Source organism: Vanellus vanellus, assembly GCF_965231255.1.
Source record: "Vanellus vanellus genome assembly, chromosome: 18".
Taxonomy (NCBI): domain Eukaryota; kingdom Metazoa; phylum Chordata; class Aves; order Charadriiformes; family Charadriidae; genus Vanellus; species Vanellus vanellus.
In genome coordinates, this window is record NC_138923.1 from 6,396,869 (window position 1) to 6,422,001 (window position 25,133).

Consider the following 25,133-nt stretch of genomic DNA (forward strand, 5'->3'; position numbering starts at 1 on the left):
CTGCAGGAAAGGTTTTGCTGCAAATTCACACACAAAAAAAAGGGATGGACCTGCTAAAAAAGTCATCTCAGTCTACTGCACAGAGTAATATTGCAGAACTCCCTGTTTGTTTTCTTCCAGGTTCTCATGGCAGACGTGCCAGGATGTGATCGCTGCGAATGGCCAGAGGCTGTGTTGGTTTGTTGGTTTGTTTTTTTTTTTTTTTTTTCATCTCCTCGGCGAGATGGTTACCAAAGATTCCCCTGGACTATTTAAAAAAAACAAACAAACAAAAAAAAAAAAACAAAAAACAAAACAAAAAAAAAACAACAAAGAGCAGAAAACCCACGCCGTTGGAAGCCATCTGCTTCCCCTCTCCAGCCGTTTATTCCATTCCCCCTGCACAGATGGTGCCCGTCCCCTCCCAGCCCTCTCCAGGGACGGGGGGACCCCACTCCTCTTCCCGTGCGGGGCATGAGAGGTGGAGGTGCCGCAAGCCGGGGCAACCCGAGGGGCGGCTGCGGGGGCGACCCCGCGCCCTGCGGGGGACGGTCGGTTTCTCCAGCCCTGCCGAGGGAGGTGCCCAGGGCCGGGCAGGTGGTTATTGTCCCCGGCGCGAAGATGGAGGCGGCCGGCGGGGATCGGTGAATGCCGCCGGGCCGCGCCGTGAGTGCCGGCGGGGAAGGGAAGGGGCTGCGGCGGCCGGTGCGGTCCGTCCCCGCGGCGGGGAGCGGGGCGGGCTGCGGGCTCGGCTGGCAGGGGAGGGTGGGAGCGGGTTTTGGGAGGTGGGGTTTGGAAACCTCCTCCACAGGCTGCTGCTTGTGATGACCCCGGGGGGAAGGAGGAGGAGGAGAAGGAGGCAGGGGGGGGATCGGCTCAGTGAATGAATGGGCGGCAGCGGCGGCGGCTCCCCTGCTCAATGGCTGCTGGGCTGGTAGGCGCCAGCCCCGCAGCCGGTGCCTCCCTCGCCCTCCCGTGTTTTGTCTCAGGCTCGCCCCGGTCGGAGCTTCCCAGACATGTTCAACCAGCAGCAGTTCCAGCAGCAGCTGCTGCAGCTCCAGCACCTCCTCCAGCAGCAGCAGCAGCACCACCACCACCCCTCGGCGCAGCAGGGAGGCCGGTAAGCGCCGCTACGCGAGGCCGGGGATCTCGGGCCTGTCCCGGGGGACCGCTCTCCTCCGCCTCCCGCCCCTCCGTCCCTCCTCGCCCCACCGAAGCCGCGGCGGGGCTGGCTGCGGGCCTGCCCTCCCCCGGCGGGGAAGGCCACAAAGGGAGGCGGGGGCGCGGGAGGCGCAGGCCGCCGTCGGGGCAGAGCCCGGGGGGACTGGAGGCCTCCAGGGGCGGGGGGGGAGCGGTGCCTGAGGGGCCGGGGGCTGCTGGTGCTGCCGCGGCCGTTCGACTCTTTTTTTTTTTTTTTTTTTTTTTTTTTCTTTTTCTTTTTTCTTTCTTCCCCGTCACCCCGGGGATGCCGCCCCGAGGGCGACCGCGGGCAGAGGGGGATGCTGCGGGGCTGAGCGTCCCCCCTCACGGTGGGGAGGGGGCTCGGGGGAAAGCGCCTTCTCCCGCAGAAACGCTCGTAGGCACCGAACTGAGCCGCCCTGAATAGACACACATACACTCTATATTATTATTGGACTTCGCTTTTTTTTTTTCTTTCCCTTTCTCTGGCTGAGCCTCCTGGCCTAGGTGAGATTATTGAACTTATTTCTACGCTGGCTCCAGCGCTGAGGATGTGACTAGGCACTGTGGGGCGGGGGGAATGGAGGAAAAATCATGGTTTGTTTGTTAGAAGGCAAATGACATCTGCCAGAAATAAAAAGGCAAATAGCCGGGATTTTCCTAAAAAATGCAAGAGAGAAAATAACTGTCTTAGATAGGAGCAGTTGTCCCTGATGAGCTGCGATTTGTAGAACTAATACAAATTCTCTGAGATGATGTGTTTATTTGCAGTTACTGTTCTCTGTAAAGCCTCTGGAAATTCAAAGCAACGAGATGTGAATTTAAGAAGAAAATTAATTCCTTATTTAATAAATTATAGTAATTTATCCTTATAAGGCATATGTCTCTGAGGTAAATGTGGGAATCTTTCTGTTCTGCTATAAATACGAATCTCAATCTTTTTTTATCATTTTCATATGTCTTGTACTATAAACAAAGCTGCCCTTAAATGCCAGTATGGGACTGGCTGCAAGATAGCATGAATGCATCTTGCACCTTTAAAAGTATGTTTTTTTTCTGGTATAAATATCTCCGCTCTGAGACTGGAATGATCTGGAGCAGCGAACGTGAAGATGAGCTGCTGTCAATGCTGTTAAGAGGGTTGTTTTTTTTTGTCAGCATGGATATTTTGATCCATGTTTGTCCCCCTTTACAGCCCTAACAGACATAGCTGTGTCAGCAGTCGTGCTTAGAGGTGGGCCTGACCTTGCAATCGCCTGAAGAAGTGCCTGCCAGTTTCTTCAGACTTTTCTCTCATGTCTGCTCCACCCTCCTTAGGACTGGAGAATCCTTCTCAGCTCGCTTCTTCCTCCTTGTATTTTAAATACGAAGGCCGTGCTTTATTTTTCCTTCTGGTTCTTGCAGTTAGGGGGCACCATTTACAGTTATGGCTTGTCTGGCTCTGTGTGGGAGGCATCGATTTTGGAAAAATGTGCTTTAAGCTACTGAGAGCTCGCTGGTTTTTCAAACTTCTTTTTTGTTGTTGTGTTAAAAGTAGCTGCTGATCTAGATCACTCGTTTCTACTGACGAGTGCTGCATAATTCTGTAGAACTGCAGTCAGCTCCTGGGCTTTTTTTATGCTGCTTGACAGGCTTTATGTGGGCTTGGTGCTAAGGAGTTCTCTCTGACCTCAAATTCCTTGATAGACAATCTGTCAGCTTTGGAAATTCCAGGAGAGTGGAAGAAAGAGGATACAGTGCCTGTGTATGGTGTCTTTTAATGCATGTATATCAGCATTTCAGCTGTTCTTTGCTCCTCTGTTTTATACTTGTTAGGTGCCTGGAGTTGAAGGGTACAGTTTTTATTTGGTACTTACATTTAATGCCTTCTTTTCCAGGGGTTTGCCACCACCGCAACAGCAACAGATGCTGAGCTTACGGGCAACAAATCAACCATCACTGCTCAATGCCAATCCTATGCTTCAGCGGGCCTTACTCATGCAGCAGATGCAAGGTACTGTTGTTATGTGAGATGCTTACTTATTGGAGTTATTTAATCATCCTTCATGGACTGAAACCATAATATGGCTATTTCTTGCCAAACGGTTGCAGTCCTTGTATTTGGCAGTTCCATTTGTCGTCTTTTTTTCCCCCCCTTTTCTAATTTGTCCATCTTCCACATCACAGAGGTTCTTCAGTTGTTGAAAATCCCATGTGCCCAACTGTTCACAACCAGGAATAGCGCTAGAAGGTATCAGCTTAGATACTAAATATGTGCTTTCCCTCTTAGACTTGGTGGAGAGAGTATTCTTCCATCAATATGTTTTGATAAAATACCTAGACTTTTATTATTTGTTTGTCTTTCTTGGTTGAAGGGTTAAAACAATTTATTTGGTTGTCTGTTACACCTGTGCTAACCTTGTTTGCAGTATATGCTTGTCTTTGTCCAAGCTTAGTGCATTACAAACAAATGAATTATATTGTGGTGGAAAATAGTTTGGGTTTCAATTATCTTGTGAAATTTCGGTTCCCTGAAATGACTGTCATTTTGTGGTGGATAATATCACTGTTTTTCCATCACTGTGTTTCCACAAGTGGATTTTTTTTTTGCCAGATGTGATGTTTTCAAAACAAATTCATGAAGCTGCCTTAATAATAGCATTTTTAACATAAAGATATTGGGAATAACACTGTGGGTTTATTTTTGCTTGTGTCTTAACCTGACAGCTCTTTTCAACACAGAAAATCAGTACCTGGGTTAGTTTTAAAGTGCCTAGTTTAGATTAATGCCTGCAGTTTTAATCTTGCCTGTGAATCATGCCCAGATGTAAAGACAATAGATTTATTCTGCATGTCGTTAACGCTTCTTTTGTTCTCTCTTGCCCATTTAACGAGAGGGCTCTCTAGTGACTCCAGTGGCTCTCTGCAGTTCTCTCTCAGGTTGTAGGGAAACTGGCAGTGAAAAGGGCAAGCCATGCTCTGAAGATTGGTGCATGTATTTGTGTCTGGAAAAAAGTCTGCCTCCACTCTAGTCAGCCGTACTCCTTTCAGATATGTTTGATGTTAGCGTGGGCTGACCTTTTCCCTAAAGCAAAATCTCTTATTGAGAAGTTGTATTTAAACAGTATGCCAGGGACCTGAGGCAAATTAGATATGAGCTCAGGATAAGGCATGTTAATGAACACTCTACATACATTTTGACTTAACGTAGTTCCTCTTCTTTTCACCTCGACATGCTGAGTTGAGTTGTGACTTCTGTTTCAATAATCTACATCAGCTAGCCACGGGTGACATGTAATATGGTTGCAGTGTCCAATGTGGCCCTTCTTAGGGTTCTGAACTTTTTTGGTCATTCAGGTTTGGGTTACATGTAAGAATATCTGATGCTGTAGTACTTCTGTACCTGGGAAACATCAGCATAAATAATTAATTCACTGTATGTGACTTCAGCAATGGGAATAGGAAAATATAAATACTTTGAGTTGAATTAGATATATGGTTCTTTAAAGGTGCTACTAAACTGAGAGTAGGAGATAATTTCTTGCTGTATAGATTTTTTTAATACAGCTGTGGCTTTTTACAGCAAGTGATTATTTATGGTAAGTAATGAGAGATTAGATTACTTTTGAAGACAAATGTAGGGGAATACTTCCTACTGTGTTGCAGGCTTTAAACAGTGTAGCTTGTTTTTTCAGATTTTGGGGTGCCTGTCTCCAAACTTCTCTGGCCTCTTTTGACAGCTTCTAAAAAGCAGCGTTAGTTCAAGTGAGAGGTAAAAAAATTGAAGTATAAGTCTGGGTTCCCAGAATAGTGGACAGCTGCTGAGAGTGTAGATGAGGCATCTGGTCACTTCCATTCCCTCACCCCTGAAATGGGGATAGCAAGAACTGCCTTTGGAAGAAATTGTTGAGACTTAGTTAATAGACTGTGGATGCTGAAAAGAACTGTTCAGAGAGCAGAGCATTATAATTGGAAATGGCAGTGTCTCAAGTGTCAGAGTTTAGGTTGACATGTTGAACTTGCATGACAACCAGGTGGCAGAGAGGACTGTGGAATATTTTGTTTGAAGAGTCCAGTGTTGTTTTAAATGAAACACTGTTACTGGCTTGTGTTAAATAGCGTCCATACTATGGTGTAAGCTGCCAGCTGCACAAACGTGGCATGAATTTTCTTTTTTTACAGCAAATTTCTGTAAAATGAGACCTTGTTTGTTGCAAACACAAGTGCTAGTGTGCTCAGATCAAATAATTTCTCTAATGATATTAGCCTGCAGTGACAATTATCATTAAATAGCCTGATACATGGAAATAGTTGCTATCACATCAAATTCTGTTTTGTGGGTGCTGGAGAGGGTAGAGCGTAGAACACCCATATGATGCCCAGTAAAGTACAGGGTACAGAGCCTTCCCCTCTCTGCCTGCTGCTTGTATAAGTGGAACATTTTCTTTCTCCTTTGCATACTGCAGGGTTGTGATAGGCTGTGTGTTTGCTTTATAGGAAACCTGCGTGGATTTAACATGACAGCGCCAGCATTGCAGCAGTTTTTCCCTCAGGCTACAAGACATTCCCTCCTGGGGCCACCACCTGTTGGGGTCTCATTAAAGCCAGCTCGCCTGGGCTTCCCCAGCCTTCCCTTCCAGCGGCAGAACCGGACCTTTCGCAAGGTGGGCTTGTAGTTTCCAATTGTTTGGGAGCTTGGTGTTCCTTTTGCGCTTGCAGCAATTGACTGTATTCTAGGTGGAGAAGAAAAGAGAAAGGATGGCGCCTTACAATGAAAACCATGTTTTGCACCATGCTGCTGACACAGAAGTGCAAAAATAGTCTATCCCTAAGGTTCTTGTGATCCGTATTTACATTTATGATGCACAGATTTTTTGTCACTTCTTGCCCAAGAGAGAGAATTCCTCATAGCAGAACTGTTTAAACCTGAGATATAAAAGGAGCCCTTAGAAGTACGAGCTTCAAAGTAATTGCAATAGAAGAAATCCTGGCTGAGTGCTTTGGTCTTCACAGATGCCAGAGGTCTGCCCCATTAGCCTGGTTTGTTCCCAAATGACATACTCCTACCATGGGCATGTCACTGACTCTTTGGGCTGTTTTTCCTAGTTTTAAGATCAGGATCATATTTGTTCTTTTGGATTTTGTAAAATCTACACTTTTTTTTTTTGTAAAAACTTTTATCACTTTCCACCAGGCCTCTTTTGTATCTTGGAAATGGTTCTTGGATTAGTTGACTGGTATTTCTCTCCTCTTAGACTAGCTTATTCATATTTGATCCCATTTAGTCATAAAGATGTGCTGGATGAGGTAGACTTCCACTCTTGGGCTGTCTTTCTGCAGAGTCCAAAGGAAGGGGGATTATTTGAGACTATTCTTTTTCCATTACCATGCACCTCTTGCCAGAGTCCCTCTAAAGTGATCCCACTCTCTGTAAGCAGTTGGGTCTGCTGCAGCTGCTACTTCAAGTACTGGAGAAAAGTCATGGGCTGCCTGTGGAATTAAAGTGCATTGCTCTGTTTAACCATGTAAACTTGTCTGAAGCAAGACAGTGTATTGTAAACCATCTATTCCTTTCCATTGCCATGTGCTGGAATTCCTGTTCCTGTCCCACAGTAAAAGTCTGGTGCTTAGGTCTGTGTGTTGGGTTTAAGGAAGGACCGAGAGCTGGCAGTGACTCTCTACCCATTGCAGGACTTCCAGAGGGTCCCTGACAGGAAGCGGGAACTGGATCCTGGTTCTTCATCTCAGACACAAGGTGATGAGAAAACGGAAATCCCAGAGGGAGTGCAAGCAGGGTCAGAGCAGAACAACTCCTCACCATCCACAGGTAAGGGGGAGCTTGTAGTGAAACAAATGCTTCTAGATGTTATAAACTTCTCTGCTATTCCTGCAGCAAAGACTGGAGATGGCTTTACTCTTAATCAGCTACATTTCTCTCTAGCTGTAAATAGACTGCCTGTGACAGCCCTCTGCTATGTGCTTTATATATCCTTTTTTCCTGGATTTTTTTTGTTTTTATAAGCTAGCTCCATGTTTTCTGCATGGAAGCCTCTCAGAAGGCACTTTGACAGTGAGCCTCAGTTAAGATGAGGGGAAAAAAATAAAACTGGTTTGAAATTAAAGCTTCCACATTGCCTTACCCATGCTGAACTCAGCATCTCATGGAGTCAAACACATGAAGCAGAACCAGTTGCTATCAATGCGCTAAGGAGAAGATGAGTTGAAAGAGTACTTGTACTCCAGTTGTCAGAACAGAAACTACTGGCACTGAATTTCTTGTGCTGTCAGATACAATACAGATGTGGGAATGTTATTTCTGACTTACGAGTGCCTAATCTAAAAATGCAGGCATATGATGAGGTTGTGACCAGTCTATATACAGTGGGGAACACTACCCGATTAAATGATTGCTGTCAGGTAGCTATGCTACCTTGGCTTATATTAATGCTCCTATGATCTGGGCTCTTTTCACCTAGATAGAGCACAAAGACCCACTTAGTAGACATAAACGTAGATTTCTTTCTGGACGACACCTCATACAGTGACATCTGCAATAAAACTCGGGTCTCTTGGGTCATTATCTAACCTTGTCTCTACAATTTTCGAATTTGGAATAAGCAAGTGTATGGTATTGTTTGCTCTAACAGAGTTTTATTGTCATTGGCCGTTCAGTTAGGGAGTATGCTCAAGGTGGCATGATCTGCTTGGCTAAAGAGATCTCCTTCTGTGTTCCTGCAGAGCCAAGAATTCCAACAGAATCTGTGTTGAACACTGAGCCTGCAGCAAAAAGACTGAAGAGGTATTTATTGAATGGGGTATTGAAATAGTTAATGGGTTTAGAATTACTGTGTATTTTTATTCTCTAATAATTAGGGCTGTACTGTACTGGCCTGATGTCTAGCGTGTAGGAGGTATTTCAGATGCCTGTGGACAGTTCAGAAAATCTCATAGTGCTTGCTGAGATCCAGGGTGTTGTAGGGTCTCTGCTATGAATGATCCAACTATGGGAATGAAAAATAAGAGATGCAGCTCATGTAAACGCGCAACAAAGTGGAGTTTACTCATGTGTTCTCCTGCCAGGATTCTTGTAAGAAGCAGAGAGGTTCTTTTCTATTCCAATATACTTCTCTAATTTTCTTCCCTAAATGTCAAAAAGGGAAATGAGCAGCCACGTATCAGCAGAGAGGAAAAGCCTTGAAATATGTTAGGTTGTGGTAGGTATAGGAAAGGGTAGTTTATTTGGAGAAATGAGAAGGGGAAGGGAATCAATAATGCCTAGTATCCAAGCCTGTATCCACGAGTGTTGAGTTCTGTATCCCTTCTGCAAAGATTGTCTTGCCAGTACCCCTGTCTGTTGGGTAAAAATAGACAAAGGCAATCCTATTATCTGGAAGGGATGCACAGTGTGCAGACATACTGTCCATGGAAGGCCCATCTTGGCACTCCCTCCCTCCCTGGGTGCAGGAAGGAACAGACAAGGCTGTATTGCCATCTAGTGGGAAGGCACATCATGGAGCTCCTGGTGCCATCTGTACGGTGCCACACCTCTCCCAGAACTGTCGCTGTTAGCTGGTGCTGAGGGAGAAGAGGAGGGAGTGAATACAGATTTCTGGAGGCATTGATTTGAGAATTCTCCAACATATGTTAATGACTGAGTCAGGACTCCTGGGTCCTCTTATCTTCGCTGTTAACAATTCACTGCGTGGTTTCAGACAAGTTTCTTCACCTCTGTTTCCCATCTGTAGATTAGAGATTAATGGCTAGCTTTAGGGAGAATATTCCAGGATTACTTTGATGTTCAGATATCACCTTGATCATGTAAAACATTAAAGAGTGATAAATATTATGTGAGCAGGGACCATCGTGAATTATGGACTCTGATTAGCCAGAAAGTGAATAAATTCAATTAAAGCTAAGTCAAATGCATTTGAGCGTATGCTTTGTTAATCTGTTTGCCAAAGCTAATTTAATTTTAATTACGTTAATATTTAATAGAGTATTAATCAAAGTCCTGTTACATACACCGAAAAAAGAATCAAGTCTGAGGAATGACAGATCTCACTGCAGCAAGCCTGCTATTAGGAAAATCCTTTCCTGAGCAGTAGTTGGGGGCTGCCACATTTGATGCATATATTATGGCAGCTATTTACTTGGAATAGATAATTCCGTAGCTTTTTTCTTTTTGAAGTGTTTCTGTTTACTTCCAATGAACAGATGATGGATTTCTGGAAAAAAAAGAAAGTTTACTGTTCTCATATTGTCCTTCACAGATGATAAGGGCATTCCCTCCCCATCCATGTCACAAACTTTTGTTTCATGCTTCTTTGTTCCGTATTCCTTTGGCCAGGAATACCAGCCTCCTTCTTCATTTCAGGTTTTTCCCACTTCTGCCTTTTCTCCTATGTACCATCTGTATGCTTGGAACAACATCCTCATTCCAGTGCAGAAAGCACTCATCATCTTCAAATCCTCCTTGAACACCCACTTCTAGCATGGCCCGACAAGTATCCATATAATACCATTTCCTCCTTAGATCATGCTCGTGATGGCTTTTGCTCTCTTAGATTGCTCCTTAGATTTGCAGTTTAGACTGCAAACCCTTGCCCTGGAGTGCTGTCACCATCTGTGTGTGGTATAGTGTTGAGCCTGCTGGCAGCACTTGACAAATAATGTTAATGCCAGCCACTCTTGTTTTCTTCGTGTTTGCACTGCCCAAACCCTGCTGCATATTTATAGCCATGTAACCCGGTTACATTATCACTTATCAATCTGGTAAATTATGCAGTGCGTGTGTGTTTGGATCACTGGATGCAGTACCTGCACAGTCTGCGTCCCTGCTTGTGTAGAACGTGCTGCTCCCTGTTGGCAGAAGGACACCAGCGGGTGGGATACTGAGCCGGCCTGAGAGAGAAGACATTCAAGCCCTGGTGAAAAGTGTTAGCCCTGATGGAAAAATGGGGGATGGAGAAAGACATTGTAGAGTACACTTTGTGCTCTCTGCAAGTCAACCATTTATTCTCACCAGTCCCCTCAGGATCTTTTTTCTCCTTAGCAGATCACCAGTACCAAATAAAACAAAACAAAGTCTTTTTTATTTGTGTCTTGTACAGCTCCACTTTCCCCACAAGCAGAACTGTAGGGACTCTGGAATGAAACATGACTGATATGAATAGAGCAGGTAGTTACAATGAAATCCCTGTAATATGCCATTGAGAACCTGTTCAGTTCTTACAGATCTCTGCATGTTCCCTCGTGCACGGAGCAGCCTGGAGTACTGTCCAGGTATTGCAGTTTCCCTGCAGGTCACCAATCAAAACAGGAGTGAGCTCTCAGAGCTCTTTTTAAGAATATTTCCCATATGAACTTATTTCCCTGCAGGCCTCTTGCAGGAGAGGGCAGTGATCCAAAAAAGCAGTTGTAACCTTCTTGTCCAGATTATTTGGCTGCTGTTTCTGAATTTATTCTAGAATGCCCACTCTTCATTGTTTTTATTTATTTCTGCTGAATCCTTGCCTGAAATACCACTTGCAGTAGCTTATTGATTTGGGGGTTTAGTGGAGAGTGTGATAGCTTAGACCCCAACCTGTGCCTTGGTGTGTCTTCTCAACCTCTTTGTCTGTAACATGGCAAATAAGGTTATTTTCTTTATATCCTTGAAGTGTAACTGAGGAGTCTGCATTAGAGGATACAACAAACAGCAAGGGAGCAGAAGAGTCAAGGACCCATGTCCAAGCTGATGGTGAGTGGCTGGGCACCGCGATTTGCGCTTTTTAGGGCGCTCCTTGCTGGAACTGCACCTATAGATCAGCATCTGTAGATCCTGCAGGTCTTGTCAGAAATGTCCTTCCTCCAGTTGTACAGGATGGGAAAAGGAGGAGAAAATCTAGGAACCAAATCCAAACGTAGTCCCCTAAAACCTGTTGCCTACCAAATGCAAATGATGGGAACTTTCCCTCTTTAATAAGGATTTCTTTGGAGAAAGGTTTGTGAGCTGGGCTTACGGCCAACAACACTGTGAGGAAAGCTCCCTGACTTCATTCACCTGCTGCTTTGTTTTTTCTGTCATTGCTATTTTGATTTAAGGCAGCTAAAAGGACTCTCACTTCTCTAGGTACAGACAACGCAAAGGAGTACACAGCTGAAGATCTCTCTAAAGAGAGGAAATTCTCTGAGGAACCAAAGGCTCCTGAGGTGAGTAGACACCACTCTGTGCAGGCTGGGGTGGTGCAGAACGTACAACCTCCCCCTCCATCCCAGAGAAGCCTGTTGCCACTGGGAACCAGATGGCACCCACGTCTGGAGCTCTGTCTCCTGCTGTAAGCTGTTGTCCCTGGCAATAAGGCATAATATGTCTGCAATTAGCGTGCAGTCTGCTCTGACTTGCTGCTTTTGTACCTCTCCTAGCCTGTACCTTACCTACTGCTGGCTGATCGTGGATCATTGGGTTTGTTAAGATTTCAGTATTCATCTGGAAAGATGGAGAGTTGAATTGAAAGAGCCATGGAAAAATAAATGTATTGAAGGCCATAGCTAAATATGTCCTTTATGTTGCTGAAGAGCAGATGTAAAAAAATTCATGTGGTGGTAGTAAAGATGCAGCTGCTGTGGCACTTGCCATCACAGTAGGCAAGAGCAGATAGTGGGAGTCTGCTTTTGAGAGGCAGATTGGAAAAATGAGACACAGGTGAAGCCAGAAACCTGAGAGTCTTTTGCATTAACTACCTTTCCCACATGCTAGATATTAAACCGGGACCTTATGCTGTGTAAGTCTGTAAGCAGACAAAGATTTAACGCATGGTGTGAATAAGACTTGATGGTCTTCCATGATTGGAGACATTAGGTGATGTGATTAAATGTATCATCCTGCCCTTGTTTGAGTACTTTAGTCCCATCATGTTTGGTGCTGAGTTGCATTTAGTTCTGCAGTGGAGAAACATGAGCTGGTTGTGTCCCTTACCAGCGCATGGTTTGTTGCTCTGGTCTCTAGAGACTGGATCATACAGTGTCTACAGAGGCTGTAGAAGCAACCGTCTGTACTAAGGGGCCTAGTACTATACCACAGGGATTGCTGATTTAGCAGTGTTGGGGGGAGTCTGTATGAGAGTCTTTCTGATCAGCCTCCTGTGGATTCAAGCGTAAATGTATTTTCTGAAGGGGCAGAGAGTTTGGGTCGCATACAAGAAGCAGGTGTAATTTTTAGTGCCTTCTACTGAGAGACTGGACTTAATCTTGATTCCTTCTTTTGGCAGGTGTTGAGCTCTGGAGGTTCACTGAAAGTAACTATCCAGCAGAGCAGTGAGAGCAGAGCTATCAGTACAACAGCTCTGAAACCTGGGCACTGGACCTGTGAGGTGGGCACAGCTGATCCCAGCCCTGAATCAGTCCTTAAATTCTACTGTTATATCTGCAAGACCAACTGCTGCAGTCAGCAGGTAAAAATCCACATGTCTGACTGCAATATGGGTGGTCAAGAGAAGTGAATTTGATGGCCAGCTTCCATGGGGAGGTGCAGTAGGAGACTTGTTTTCAAGGGCTCGTGCTTTGGCAACAGGGAATGTAAAAAATGATGATAAGCCTGCAGATAAAATAAACCTCTCCTGAGGAGCTGGCAAGCAACCTGCTAGAGAACGAATGTGGGTGGATCCACAGGCAGCCATGCTCTTAAGCTTTTATACCATTTCATTGTTAAACAGCAGTCAAGAGAATGGAAAGCATAGTTCATACCTATTATTTTCTGTATTTTGAATACATTTAAATGGATTTTTTTCTCCTAACCTCTCTCTCAGAATTTCCAGTCCCACATGGCTGGAATTCAGCACCAGCAACGACTTGGGGAGATTCAGCACATGAGCAATGTTTGTTTTGTTTCACTACTGCCCATGGTGAAGGAGCAGAAGGTGCTGGCAGAGAAAGATGGGTAAGTGTTGGTCTGTGCTAGAAAACACAATCTGAATGTGGACGTACATGGGTTCTAAAATTTGTTGCTGCACCAGGGTGCCCTTGTGTTCTAGGTAAGGTACAAAATCCCTCTCGTTTCAAGGGTCTTAATCTCCTTCAGGCTACTTTCTTCCTGCTGAAGGATACCAGTGTTGACTTTGACCTGCTGTGTAGTTTTTTAATACAATAGATCAGGTCAGAGACTTGTTTTAACTAGTGCCTTTTTGTCAGCATGAGCTAAAGCAACTTATATAAATGATTGGGAAGGGGAGAAGATAAATCAGAGCCTGCAAAGATAAGAATTCTGGGGAAGACAATGCTAAGAACAGATTATTGCAATATTCCATGGAGAATGTAAAAAGGCGTGACTTACAGATATATCCGTTGTCACTCCAGAGAGACCCAGCAACGATGGTGTAACACTTGTCAGATACACTTCACAGGGGATCTAATCAAGCATCGCAGGACCCAAGAACACAAGGTAACAACCATAGCATGGGTTTCATCTTTGCACTGACGTTCTGTGGGGATTGAATGGAAGTGTCTGGCATCTCCTGTTCCCCAAGCAGCAAAGAAAGAGTGATTGGAGTGGAGATGCACATAACGTTCTGTCAGTAACATCTTCACTGTCTAAGGGTACTGCCATTGTACCTACTGCCTCTGAACACTAGCACTGTTAGAACTTCCAGTTGTCATGCTATGGCAGTATGGCCTGAAGCACTTCTAGTTTATAATTCTTGACTTTTCTCAATAAATATGGCCTATCATACTCACCTAATGGATTGAATGGAGGGATTGGTGGGCAGCCTGCAAATTTTCAAGCTGAAAATCAGGTGAGCCATCATATTTATTGGCTCCTAGGGCAGAAGTGCCAGAACACCTTTTATAAGCCACATTTGTTTTGCTCTGCATGTTTTTCTTCTTTTTGGTGGTTAAGAGCTAGCGAGTCCTTTCTGCTGAAAAGACAACTCTGTGGTCTCCTTGTTTTAGATACAGGGCTGTGACTTTGTTTCACTCAAGATTTATCAGCATTCCACCAAAGTGGTGCCTCTTGTGACTTACTGAATTGTCCCCCTTTCCTTAGCTGGCCAAACGCTCGCTTCGTCCTTTCTGCACTGTCTGCAGCCGCCACTTCAAGACCCCTCGCAAGTTTGTGGAACATATGAAGTCCCCTGAGCACAAACAGAAAGCCAAAGAGGTAATACTGCCTGAGTGGAGAGCTGCACAGGACTGGAGGCAGCTACACTGTGGAGCAGCTTAACTTTCTGCTTCCCTAACTGTTGCAGGGACGGAAGAAGGACATGCAGTTTTTCCAGCCCTGTTTTAATTTTCGTCTTTTGCTGGACTTCAATTGTTAGAGCTTAAACAAATTGAGTGAAAAGGGGACAAGGAGTTAGATGTGTCTAGAAGCGAGATAGCTTTGTCCCTCTCTGGCAGTCCCTTCTATTTGTCAAATGCAGTCTGTTTATAGTCTGGGGTCTTCCTTGGTTAAATGGAGAGTGCAAAGTGGATCTGATGTTTGTTTTCTGTGCCTGACAGGTAAGGCTAGGAGAGAAGGAATTAGGCAGCCCAGAAGATTCGGAGGAGTTGATCACAGTGGATGCTGTTGGCTGTTTTGAAGATGATGATGATGAAGAGGAGGAGGAGGGAGGAGCTGGTGAGGAGGAAGACCTTGATGTAGTGCTGATAGAGAATGAGGATTCTGGTGCCAAGCAGGTATGCTGTGCAAAAGGAGAAGGAATGACCTATCTGAGAATCTGCTGTGGGATCCTGTGACTTAGTTGGTCTTGGCTGGTTGAGCTCAGGACTTCAGGAGTCCAGTCAGCCTTGTACCCTACAGCAGGAGGGTGAGGGCTCTGGGGTTCTTCCAGAGCACAGGACGATGCAAAAGAATCAGGCACTATGTGTGGGATGCTGGAGCATGTCTTGCTGTGCTGTACAGCTCCTGCTGGTGTCTTCAAAGATTACTTTGTTGTTGAGGAGCATGAGCAATGTTTCTTCAAGGGAAAGAATTTCTGACAAAGACATTGGCATAGTCTCTCTGAATAGCCCAGCAGTAGCCTGGTCTCATAGCAAGCATGGGAGGTTTATCTTGATAAATATTACTTTCCCAGTGGAGAGCAGTTACCAAGGAGGTACATGGCTAAGCTACTTTGGGCTTGAAGTGCAAGGGGTGTTTTTAACCCTTGTAATGAATTGGCTTCATGACATTGGGTTTTGTATCTGGCCCTAACCAGATGCTGTACAACTCTATCTCTGGTATGTGAATCCTCTGTTTTGCTCCCAAGCTTAGCAGAAAAGTATAAGAGCCCAGGAAGGGAATTGGCATAGATACAGTAGGCACTAATGTTCTTTTGGTTTCCAGACTGGGCTGAAGGAAGTGTCTTTGGAGGATTACAAAGGAAGCGAGAAGTATTGTCCAGACACAGCCTATGGTAAGCAAACAGAGTTAAGCACAAAGGCCCACAGAACCTTCTCTGGCCATTTGCTGTATCTGTAAGAGAGGATGGTCTCTACCTACTGCTGTAATGACTTCTTGGGCCATAGTGCTCAGCATCCGTATAGGTCTGGTGCAGGTCACTGTTGCGTGGAGAAAGAGCCAAACATTGCTTTATTACTGTGTGATAAAACATAAAGATGTGATTGATGTTTGTCAGCTGCCTTTTGCTTTGAAGAAGAAAGAACAAGAGCCAGATACCTTGCTAAGGTAGGAAATGGAATAAGTAGGGCAGGAGCACTGAAGAAAGGTAGCAAATGAGGGGCGCTCTGGAAAGATGGAGCCTGAAAGCATACTGATTAGAATGCTTTCCAACAGAAATGCAGCTTGTATAAAGATACTGAGCAGTACTGACAGTATCGAGCTCTCTGCCAGAGCCCAAACTGTGCATGTTTCCTCTGCTTCAGAACCCCCACGCTCTACCTAGTGGTTATTCAGACATATTGCTGGGCTGGTGGGCAGTGTTGCCTCCAGATGGCTGTCTCTGGTCCGCACCCTGTAAGCGATTCTGACTTGACACCTTTAACGGCCACTCGTGTTGTGAGGAGGGCAGCTCTGCAGAGGCTGTTTTGTGCCCAAGGAGACCTCTGTTTACACCAATCTTCCATATCGCTGTAACCTTCCACTATTGTGTGGCAGATGGAATAATGATTCATGCTGTGAATGTTCTCTGCGTGTTCCTTTTGCGCGCCTGCTGTCTTCTGCTTGGTTTGATCCCATTACATTAGATCACATGTTCTCTGTAGTTTTCCATTGTATTCTTATTTCCTTTCCCCCCTCCCCTTAATGCTCTGTGTAGTTTCTTTGCTCTGGCAGCTAGATTTCTCTCTGAATATCAACCACACAGCCATTCCATGGTAAGATGAGATATTCAGCAAGTCATCTTGCAAATCCCTGATTAACAGAAGCAAAGCTTTCCACTTTTCTTTTTCTCCCTCCCCTTCCCTTTTAACATGCTTTCATTATTTGAGTTCCATTCAATGTGATCTGTGATTTCCCTTCCCCTCCCGTTTCGCAGGCCTGGATTTTCTGGTCCCCGTCGCAGGTTACCTCTGCAGGCTGTGTCACAAATTCTACCATAGCGACTCTGCTGCCCGGCTCGCACACTGCAAGTCCCTGATGCATTTTGAGAACTTTCAGGTTAGACCCTTTGGCGATTGCATGGCCTGGCATTTGTTACCCCCATGCGTGTCTCTTCAGCGAATCCACCACGTCAGCTGTCTTGTCTTCAGTTCATTTCCATCATCCTTGGTGTCCATTTTGCCATAGCTTTTTCCTGGTGTGCTCTATGTTTGTCTCCTATCACCACTGTAGATCTAAAACCAGTCCAGTCCTGCTTCCTGGCTACTGCTGCTGTCATCTTGTTGCCCATTTCTGGCTGGAAATCTTCCTCAGAGTGTCTGCTCTGTTTGCTGAACCTGTGGAGTTTGTTGTTCAGTCTAGGCCCCTCTTCTCTGTTAGACAGATTACAGGTGGGTCAAGACGGAAGAAGAACAAGAGACAGAGGCTGTTCATTTTAAAGAAAGCTGGTACATAGGCACTTTTCATGCGACACTGCAGGAACAGCTCCTTTAGCCAAAATTGTGGGTCTGATTCATTCATGAAGGGGCCTGGTGAAATCAGGTATTCACCTTAGAAATGGGGAAATTTAACATGACAGACTCTTTATGCAATGGAAGCTACAAGCTGGTGATAGTTCATTTGATCCCCAGGGTCAGCCTGCAACAGGAAGTCAGTCTGTCTGTGTCTGCTACCCTTTCCTAGAAACTCCTTAGCACAAAGCTCTGCCAGCTGATGCTGTTCCTTTGCTTTACTGGCTCCACCTAAAGAAGCTGTATTGCCCCTTGCTGCTTTTGTATCTAGAAGCTTTTCCTACTGGGCTGGCCTGGAATCTGCCTCCATTGTTCTGTCCTTGTTGACTTGCCGGGGGTGAGGGGCCTGGATTAGTACCTTGTGGGTGTACGCAGGGCTTGCACTGTCTCTGCCCTCTCCTGTGACCACTGCCTGGGACCTGCCTGTGCAGAAGAGCAGTATTCCCTCACCCTGGCGAGGAAGGAGGCTCCCACACTGACTTTGTCCTCTGCCTGCACCCAAAACCTGCTCCAGCCAAAGCTGTTGTGCTTCCTTACCACAAGTGCATCCAGCTTTTGTTAGTGTTTAAAAAAAAATCTTAGTGTTTTTTGTTAATCTTCAGACAGGTTAACTATTCCTAGTCAACTGTTGCTGCCTCCAGAAAGGGGTGGGGTGCTGCAGAAGCCAGCACTTAAAGCAGTGGATTTGGAATGGCAAGTAGCAGAAGAAGACTACAGCTGTTCCTTCATGGTTGCTCATCCTCTCTCACTCCTGCAGCTAGTCATTTCAGGAATGAAGGAATCGGCCTTGCAGTTTTCTGGCTTATTTTAGATCAGCTTAGAGTGAAACTGCAGCAGCAGTGCTTATGCCTCCCTTTTGGCCCACTTAGAGCTGAAATCAGACGCTCGTCAAATGGATGCCAGAGTGACCTCGAGGGGATTATTTATGACAAGAGTCCAACCTTAAAGATGTGCAGGCAGATAACTATTATTCTTGGGTGCCTAGGTGTCTTGGGGTTGTCACAGTCTAAGTTAAATCATTGCCAGTTTCTGGGGTACTCTGATGAGAGTAGCTCAGCAGAGAATTGTCTGCTGGTGAGGCAGTTCACAGCATGGCTCTGAAAACAAATTGGCATGCCTGCACCTGGTTTAGTTTAGGTACAACATTATGACTTGACTGATCTAGTTCCAATGCATTATGATATTGTGCATATCCCACTATTTGAGGACAGAGAAAGAACAAGCCTGCAATGAGAAACTGAATTACAATGTCTGTTTGATGTGCTGCAATTCCACACTGCAGACTACAGTAGCACTGCTTAAGGCAGTGGTGAAAACTCAAAATAGTTTCCTTAAATTGTCAGGTCTGATGCTAGTTCCAGTTCAAGGGGCCCTTTTGCAGAAAGCTGAAAGTGAGTTGATTGTGGTGGGAACTGCTGTGGAAAAGGGAGTTTTGTTTTATTCCTTTAGCTCATGCTCTGTCTGGGTCTTGAAGACCAGATTGCTACTGCATGTTAGACAGCTATATAGAGTTAGTGTTTTTCTGAAATCCAGTCTTGAAAATGGATAGTAGCCATTTTAATCTCTTTACAGACCTCTACTGGTTCATCATGATAGCGCGTGCAAATGAGTCATTTTATTGATGATATGCTTACCTTTATTCTGTAGAGAACCTCAGTGCCTTGTAACAAGAAGATATTCTTGATATCTTAGTGTTCCTGTCAACAATTTCACTGACTGCACAGATTGTATCAACAGAATGAAAAAATCTTAAGCTTTCAACTTAAGTCTTGCTTTGGCTGATAAACATTAAAGCACGCCTCTGTGGCTGAGGGCAGTGCATCGCCTCATGTGTCCAGGGTACATGCCCACAGTTATGTCCCGGCAGTAGCTGAAGCAAGAGCTGTCACTTGCACTGTTACATCTACAAAGTCCTGAGTCTGACTGAGATTTAACATTTGCCAAAACCTGATTCCTGTCTCAGGAGCCACAGGTTTGCCATGCACTCGCTCAGCATTAAGTAATGCGAGAGGGACTTCAGTTTTTAATACTGCCACTTTTCCTCACAGGAGCTGACCCTTCTCTGCTTGAAAGCCTCAGCAGCCAGGCCAGGAGAGCTGCTGAGACAAGCCGTGCCCCTGCAGATTCTAGCTGCCACTCACCACTGTTTTTGTACAGGTTTTCCTGGATCAGCTGCTACTTGCTGCAGTGATAGTAGCTGAGCTGGGCTTGTCTCTCACGTTGGTTTATTTGTATTTGCAGAGATACAAGGCAGCGAGGCATCGTGCCACAGCTGCCTACCCCGAGGCTCCTTTGCATTCCCAGGGCTCCAGCTCCCAATTGCTGGATGATCCAAAACAGCCCCCTGCTACAACAGCAGATACCAGCAAGAACATGAATGATGATCGTGGCATAGACAAGGAGGGTACAGAGCTGTCATCCCTGCAAGAACAAGCTTCGATGTCTCCGGAGGGTAAGGGTGAGCTGGCCACCTCTGTAGCAGAGGGCAAAAGCCTAGCCAGCGTGACTGATGACGTATGTGGAATCATGGTTGTAGAAGAAGAAAATCTACAGGAAGAGAGCAAGTCCACTACCACTAGTGCCGAATGCCCACTCCCTGAAGAGAATCGCACCATAGGGGAGTTGTTGGGACACGCTGTGTCTGAGGAGGAAGCCAATGCAGCCAGGCAAAGGGAAGGCACAGACGACTGTCAGGATCCAGGGAATGGAGGGGGTTTAGGACAGAATGAGGCAGCAAACACAGGCCAGGAGGCAGACCCTTCCTCCCTAGCCAAAGGTGAGACAGCCAGTCTTACCTCTGCTGGGTACAGACGCTCTAGTAGGCGCAAACCCAGATAGAGTGGCCTTAAAGGAAGAGCCCTTTACATATGATATTTGCTGGAAATGTTTATTTTCGGAGTCTTTTAATAGAGCAAAAACCTTCAACTTTACTGCTGTTTTTATTTTAAGAATAAAATAAGCCTGGCTTTAGCGTGTCTAATACAGGATGGTGTTGGTTATTACTTGTACAGTTGGGATACAGCAATTATGTGGAAAGAATGAGGATTGGATTATTGAACCCAAAAAGAAGATGGTAATGTGATTTCCATAGGGGACAAAGTTAATTAAGTACATGGATGCAGACTTATTTTTCACTAAGAATTCTTTGTAGTTCCTCGTTTCCTTTCCAGGCAGAGGAAAAGTTTATCTCTTTGGAGACTGTGTGCCCAATTCTGGTCCTCAGAAGAGTTTCCTTTTAAAGATCCACAGTCTTGGACATGCACTGTGTCCTCAGTTAGGCAAGAATGTGCATCTTGGTCCTTTGTTAATACTACAAGGTTTAATGCAGTCTGTTCTCATAGTGGAGACTCTCAGGAACAAATTTTGTTTCAAACTGATTTTAATAAAACAGATTTCTTATAAATAACTTCTTTAACTTTCAAAAAAACCTCCTTCAACTCTACAGAAGTAGAACAGTAAGACTTGCTTCACAGTGCTGTCCCCAGGCCATCCTGACAAGATCACAAACTTTGACACCAGAATGCTCACACGTGCTCTTGTCAAAACGTACAGGGAGGACTCTGCTCACAGCCCACGGCCGGCAGGCCCCTGTGCCTGCTCTGTACAGCTAATGCTGTGGTGGGGGCTCACCAGGCTGTCCTGCCCCTCTAGCACCTGAGTCCTTAATGGCAGCTTAAGGAGTTAGGCAGGTTCCAATTAAAACAGTCAAAAACATTACCCTGGTAGCTTGTCTTAGGTGCTTAGAAGGGGATGGAAGTGTCCAGTGATCTAGGGCCATCTGCTAATATTTCTTATATCATAGTTAATGGGGAAGCTATATTTTCAAGGCAGGAGCTGGCCTAGGGGCCCCCTCTCAAAGTCTGTGACCTGAGTTACGCTTAGGGGCAAACCTGGAGTCAGGACAGCCCCTGCCTGCCGGGCTTTTTAGGGGAAGAGGCTAGAGCCATAACCCTCCTTGCTTGGATTTAACAGTGCAAAAGAGCAGAGATCATTTTTTCTCTTTGTGAAGAGGGCCTGCTTGCAAACAACCTGCATGCCATCAGGCTTCCTACAACCAGCTTTAAGCAAGTGTCAGTGCCAGGGTCACGCTGGGGAGCAAGAAGAACCAGCTTTCCTACATCTTCCTGTGTGCTTCTGCACCTATCATACAGCTAAAGAAAAACAGAACATGGAGATGAATGGCAGGACACAACCACAGGAAGGAAGAAGTAACAGGCACAAGGTACCTCTTCTATTCAAGTTTTACGTTAAATCAGTGACCGATAAATGTCCCCTTAGCAATACCAACTGAGAGTTTGTGGCCAGCACACTAGGTGGGAGGCTGTGATCCCTGCACATCAGCTTCCATATTCTGCTGCTCGCTCTGCTGCTGGAACTCCAGGCGGGTCTGGCGGTTGGACTCCAGCAGTTCTTTCAAGCAGGCATGTAGATAATCATTCTTCTCCTCCAGGTGATCCAAGCAGGAATTGATCTGGTCCAGCATGGAGTTTATTGCTGCATATTCTAAAAGGAAGGGAAATGAGAGACTGAATAACGTAAGTATATTGTCACTGCAGTCAGTGAAGGCAGCGAGAGCTCTTGCAAAACATGCCCACAACATTTTGGCTGTGCCTTATCTGCTGCTGGGGTGGGTGAAGTAAAATGCAACTGAATCCTGCATGTGTTCTGTTCAGTGATCAAACAAGACTGATGAGAAGCTGGAGGACTGGTAACAAGATCTAAGGCAAATTACCTGGGCTGTGCCTTATCTGCTGCTGGGGTGGGTGAAGTAAAATGCAACTGAATCCTGCATGTGTTCTGTTCAGTGATCAAACAAGACCGATGGGAAGCTGGAGGACTGGTAACAAGATCTAAGGCAAATTACCTGGGCAGTCCAAACGTGTTAAGGGCATATCTGACAGCCTTTGATCTCATACATAAAGAGCTGACCGCAGGCTGAGTGCCAGTGTGCAGCAATGCGCATTGCAACAGTACCAAATAAACCCCAAGGACAAGTTAGCCTCTTTAGCTGCCTCAGGGATCATCTTTCCTGCCGAGGGTGCAGGCATTTTGGCAGCATGCCGAAGTGTTTACTACATTCTGTGAATTATTTGTGTAAGGCTCCCAGGCTGGGATGTGCTTCACAAGGGCCGGGCTGGGGTCAGACTGCCAGAACAGCCCAGACATTGCTGGGGCAGGAGCAGGGATGAGCCCGAAGGTGCTGGTAGTGGCACCATTATTTCCAAAGGGAGATAAGTGTGGGGTACCACGTTCAACTGCAGGATTTTCATGCACCATTAAGGCTTTGTGTACTTCAGAATAAAACCAAATTCATTTGCGATGATCCTGACAGTTGGTTCCCTGGGTACAGTTTCTTATTCACAGCATTTCTTTCAAGTGCAGAAGTGTTAGCCTCAGTACAATGGCATTTCACAGTGATGTGTACTAGCACTGGTAATCAGATGAAGATAGCTGTGCTACTGTGATGAAACACTTGCTTTTAGACTGCTCCAAGCAATATTCACACAATCCTAAAGAATAACAGAAAACCAAACCAAAAAAAAACAGGCAAGATAAACCTCTGCTGACAAGTTACTCAGAACTGGAAGCCTGGCATCAGCTGAAACCCCAGGGGATTACAGGATGCCCCAGGCAGAGCCAGCCCCATGTTGCTTCCTGAAGCCGCATGGGCTGAGTGAGTGCAGGAAGACAGGCATCAAGCTGTGACCCAGGGGCTGATGTTTGGGAGGATCATGGGCTGCAGGACAGGGAAGGATGCCTGCATGGGTGGGAGAAGCCCACACCTCACTGGCTGGGGCTGGCTCCTTTCCACCCAGCCTCCTCCAAGCAGCTGGGGAAGCATCAGAGCCAAGCGTTACACACTCAGTGCCTGGCTGGAGCGCTCTTCTGAGCTACTGGAGAACATGGAGACAGTGAGGAGGATGAGGATCTGCTATGGGCACCCTTGTCCTACGGATGGGAGTCGAGCTGTATGAAACTGCCCAGCCTCACAAGCTCAACTTTGCTCCTCTCGGCTGCCCCCTTGACACTTTTGTAGGAAAGGTGCCCTGGTGCCCCAGCACACAAAGCGCAGGTGCTGCGTTACCAGCAGCTTTAAAAAAATGGTGAATATTTAAATATTGCAGTCATTTGCATTATTAATAGCTAAGGAGAAGTTTCATTATGAAAAAACTTGTCCTACTTTTCTTCTACTACTTTGGAGCCATTCACAGCAGCGTTGCAGCTTTTAATTCTTTGGAGAATTGCATATGTGGCATTTAAGCTTGTTTATAAAAGTTTGCCCTTGCAGGTATATGCAGAAGTGGTGCTGTGAGCAAGATCACTGCTGTTGTCCTTGCATTTAAAAACGAATCTCATAAACACACTTTTTCCAGAAAGTATTTATCCAATATCAGTATTTTGCAAACCCTGTTTTGAGGTATGTGATACCATGAGTTAGAACTCCTTACTTCAACCCAGTATTTCACCTATGTATGATGCTCCACCTTCCAATTAAACGGTGAGCAGATATGGTAACTACTTCTGACAAGTAACGTTATTCATCAAATTGGCAAGTCTGTAATCACAGCAGGACCCTAACTGTTCTCAGTGCCCAGAGTTGAAATGAAGCCTATACAAGTTGTGCAGCTTTGGGAAGTGAAAAAATTTTAACAATTTTAAAATAAGCTGTAAAAACATTTTATTTTATTTTCTTCTATTAGTTGCAAGCTTGGTGTGTTTTTGTGGAAATGTAACCACATCCCCTAATGAAAGTGTTGACTAGGAGTAAGGCAATTGTGTTGTTTACTCCTCTGTATTCTTACAAGTTGCCAAAAATAAGGTTTCCTGTTTGCAATCAAGGAAGTGATCCGCTGCTCCAGCTCCACGAGACCAGGAAATAACTGCAGACCTTTATGACCAGCTACTGCACAAAAAGCCCCAGCTAATTACAAACAGAACAACTTAATGCAGAGACTCGATGTAGATCAGACTTAGTGACTTTCTCTCCCACATCCAGCACGTTTCTTAGCTCTTCAAAAGTTTGAAACACAAATTGCTGTGATGATGCAACGCAGTGAATGCTCTTGGGGTGTTTCAGGGCAGAAATGATCCTCCTGTCACTGCAGGTGGATCACAGCCATGACAAGATTCACCTGTGCGAGTCACATCTGGAAACTAAATGGTCTTTGGGGAAACAACATAACACAACTCTTCACCATTTTCAAGAGAAGAGTAGCAAAGTATTTACTCTTTGTAAGATTGCCAATTTTAAGAATGATCCATACATACGCATGATAGCTCTGCTGTTGTCTCATTTCCTCCATTGGCTTCTAACTGGACAGGACAGTATCAGAAATGTCATACCTAGGCGCTGCAGAAATGCCTGAAAGTGGAATTTGCCAAGCTAATCGCATTAAATTCACTTTTTCCACCCACGACTACTTCTCCCAGATCTGCCCACGTGATCCGCCCTGCCGTTTCACACTCTGAACGTCCTTTTTCTCCTTGGTCAGTCACACCTCGTACACAGCAAAACCGCGGAGTAACCCTTCCACGAGAGAAAATAAAAAAAAAAATCCCCCCAAAGCAGCAGCGTGCCGGCTCGGTGCCCCGTGCCTGGGTGGGCATCGCTGGACCAGCCCCTCTTGGTTTCAAACCCTCCTCGCCCCGCAGGCGCTCACCTCCCCGCTCCCAGCAGAAGCAGCCAAAACATCTGGGAACATCTGGGCCTCGCTACTCGCGCACGCAGGCCCACGAGCCCGGGCCAGGCCACCCAGCCCCGCCGGCGGTGGCGGCCTTGTCCCGGGTCTCCCCCACGCACCTTCCTCCCCGAAGCTGTCCCCGTCCTCCTCCTCCTCCTCGCCGCCGCCCACCGGCACGTGCGGCTCCCCGTTCGGCCCCGACATCCCGCCGCGCCCGCGCCTCGGTACCGGCCGGACGGCGCGTCGGCGCGTCCGCAGGGCCGCTAGCCAATGGGAACGCTCGGCGCA

The 25,133-nt window shown here is 45.9% G+C and overlaps 2 protein-coding genes across 2 annotated transcripts; one reads left to right on the plus strand and one right to left on the minus strand.

Annotated features, from left to right (window-relative positions):
* The first annotated feature begins 606 nt into the window (after positions 1-606).
* Positions 607-20,009, plus strand: CIZ1 (CDKN1A interacting zinc finger protein 1). The gene is made up of 16 exons (XM_082492674.1): positions 607-645; positions 969-1,099; positions 3,036-3,151; positions 5,635-5,801; positions 6,829-6,964; positions 7,876-7,936; positions 10,797-10,876; positions 11,249-11,328; positions 12,387-12,569; positions 12,924-13,054; positions 13,471-13,555; positions 14,159-14,272; positions 14,614-14,790; positions 15,440-15,509; positions 16,590-16,711; positions 19,405-20,009. The coding sequence occupies exons 1-16, from the start codon at positions 628-630 to the stop codon at positions 19,999-20,001; spliced, it is 2,268 nt and encodes a 755-aa protein (XP_082348800.1). The 5' UTR covers positions 607-627; the 3' UTR covers positions 20,002-20,009.
* A 15-nt stretch (positions 20,010-20,024) lies between these two features.
* On the minus strand, positions 20,025-25,081 carry BBLN (bublin coiled coil protein). The gene is made up of 2 exons (XM_082492673.1): positions 24,965-25,081; positions 20,025-21,666 (listed from the first exon to the last, which is right to left on the minus strand). Exons 1-2 carry the CDS (start codon positions 25,047-25,049, stop codon positions 21,473-21,475), a joined length of 279 nt encoding a protein of 92 aa, XP_082348799.1. The 5' UTR covers positions 25,050-25,081; the 3' UTR covers positions 20,025-21,472.
* Positions 25,082-25,133: the final 52 nt, after the last annotated feature.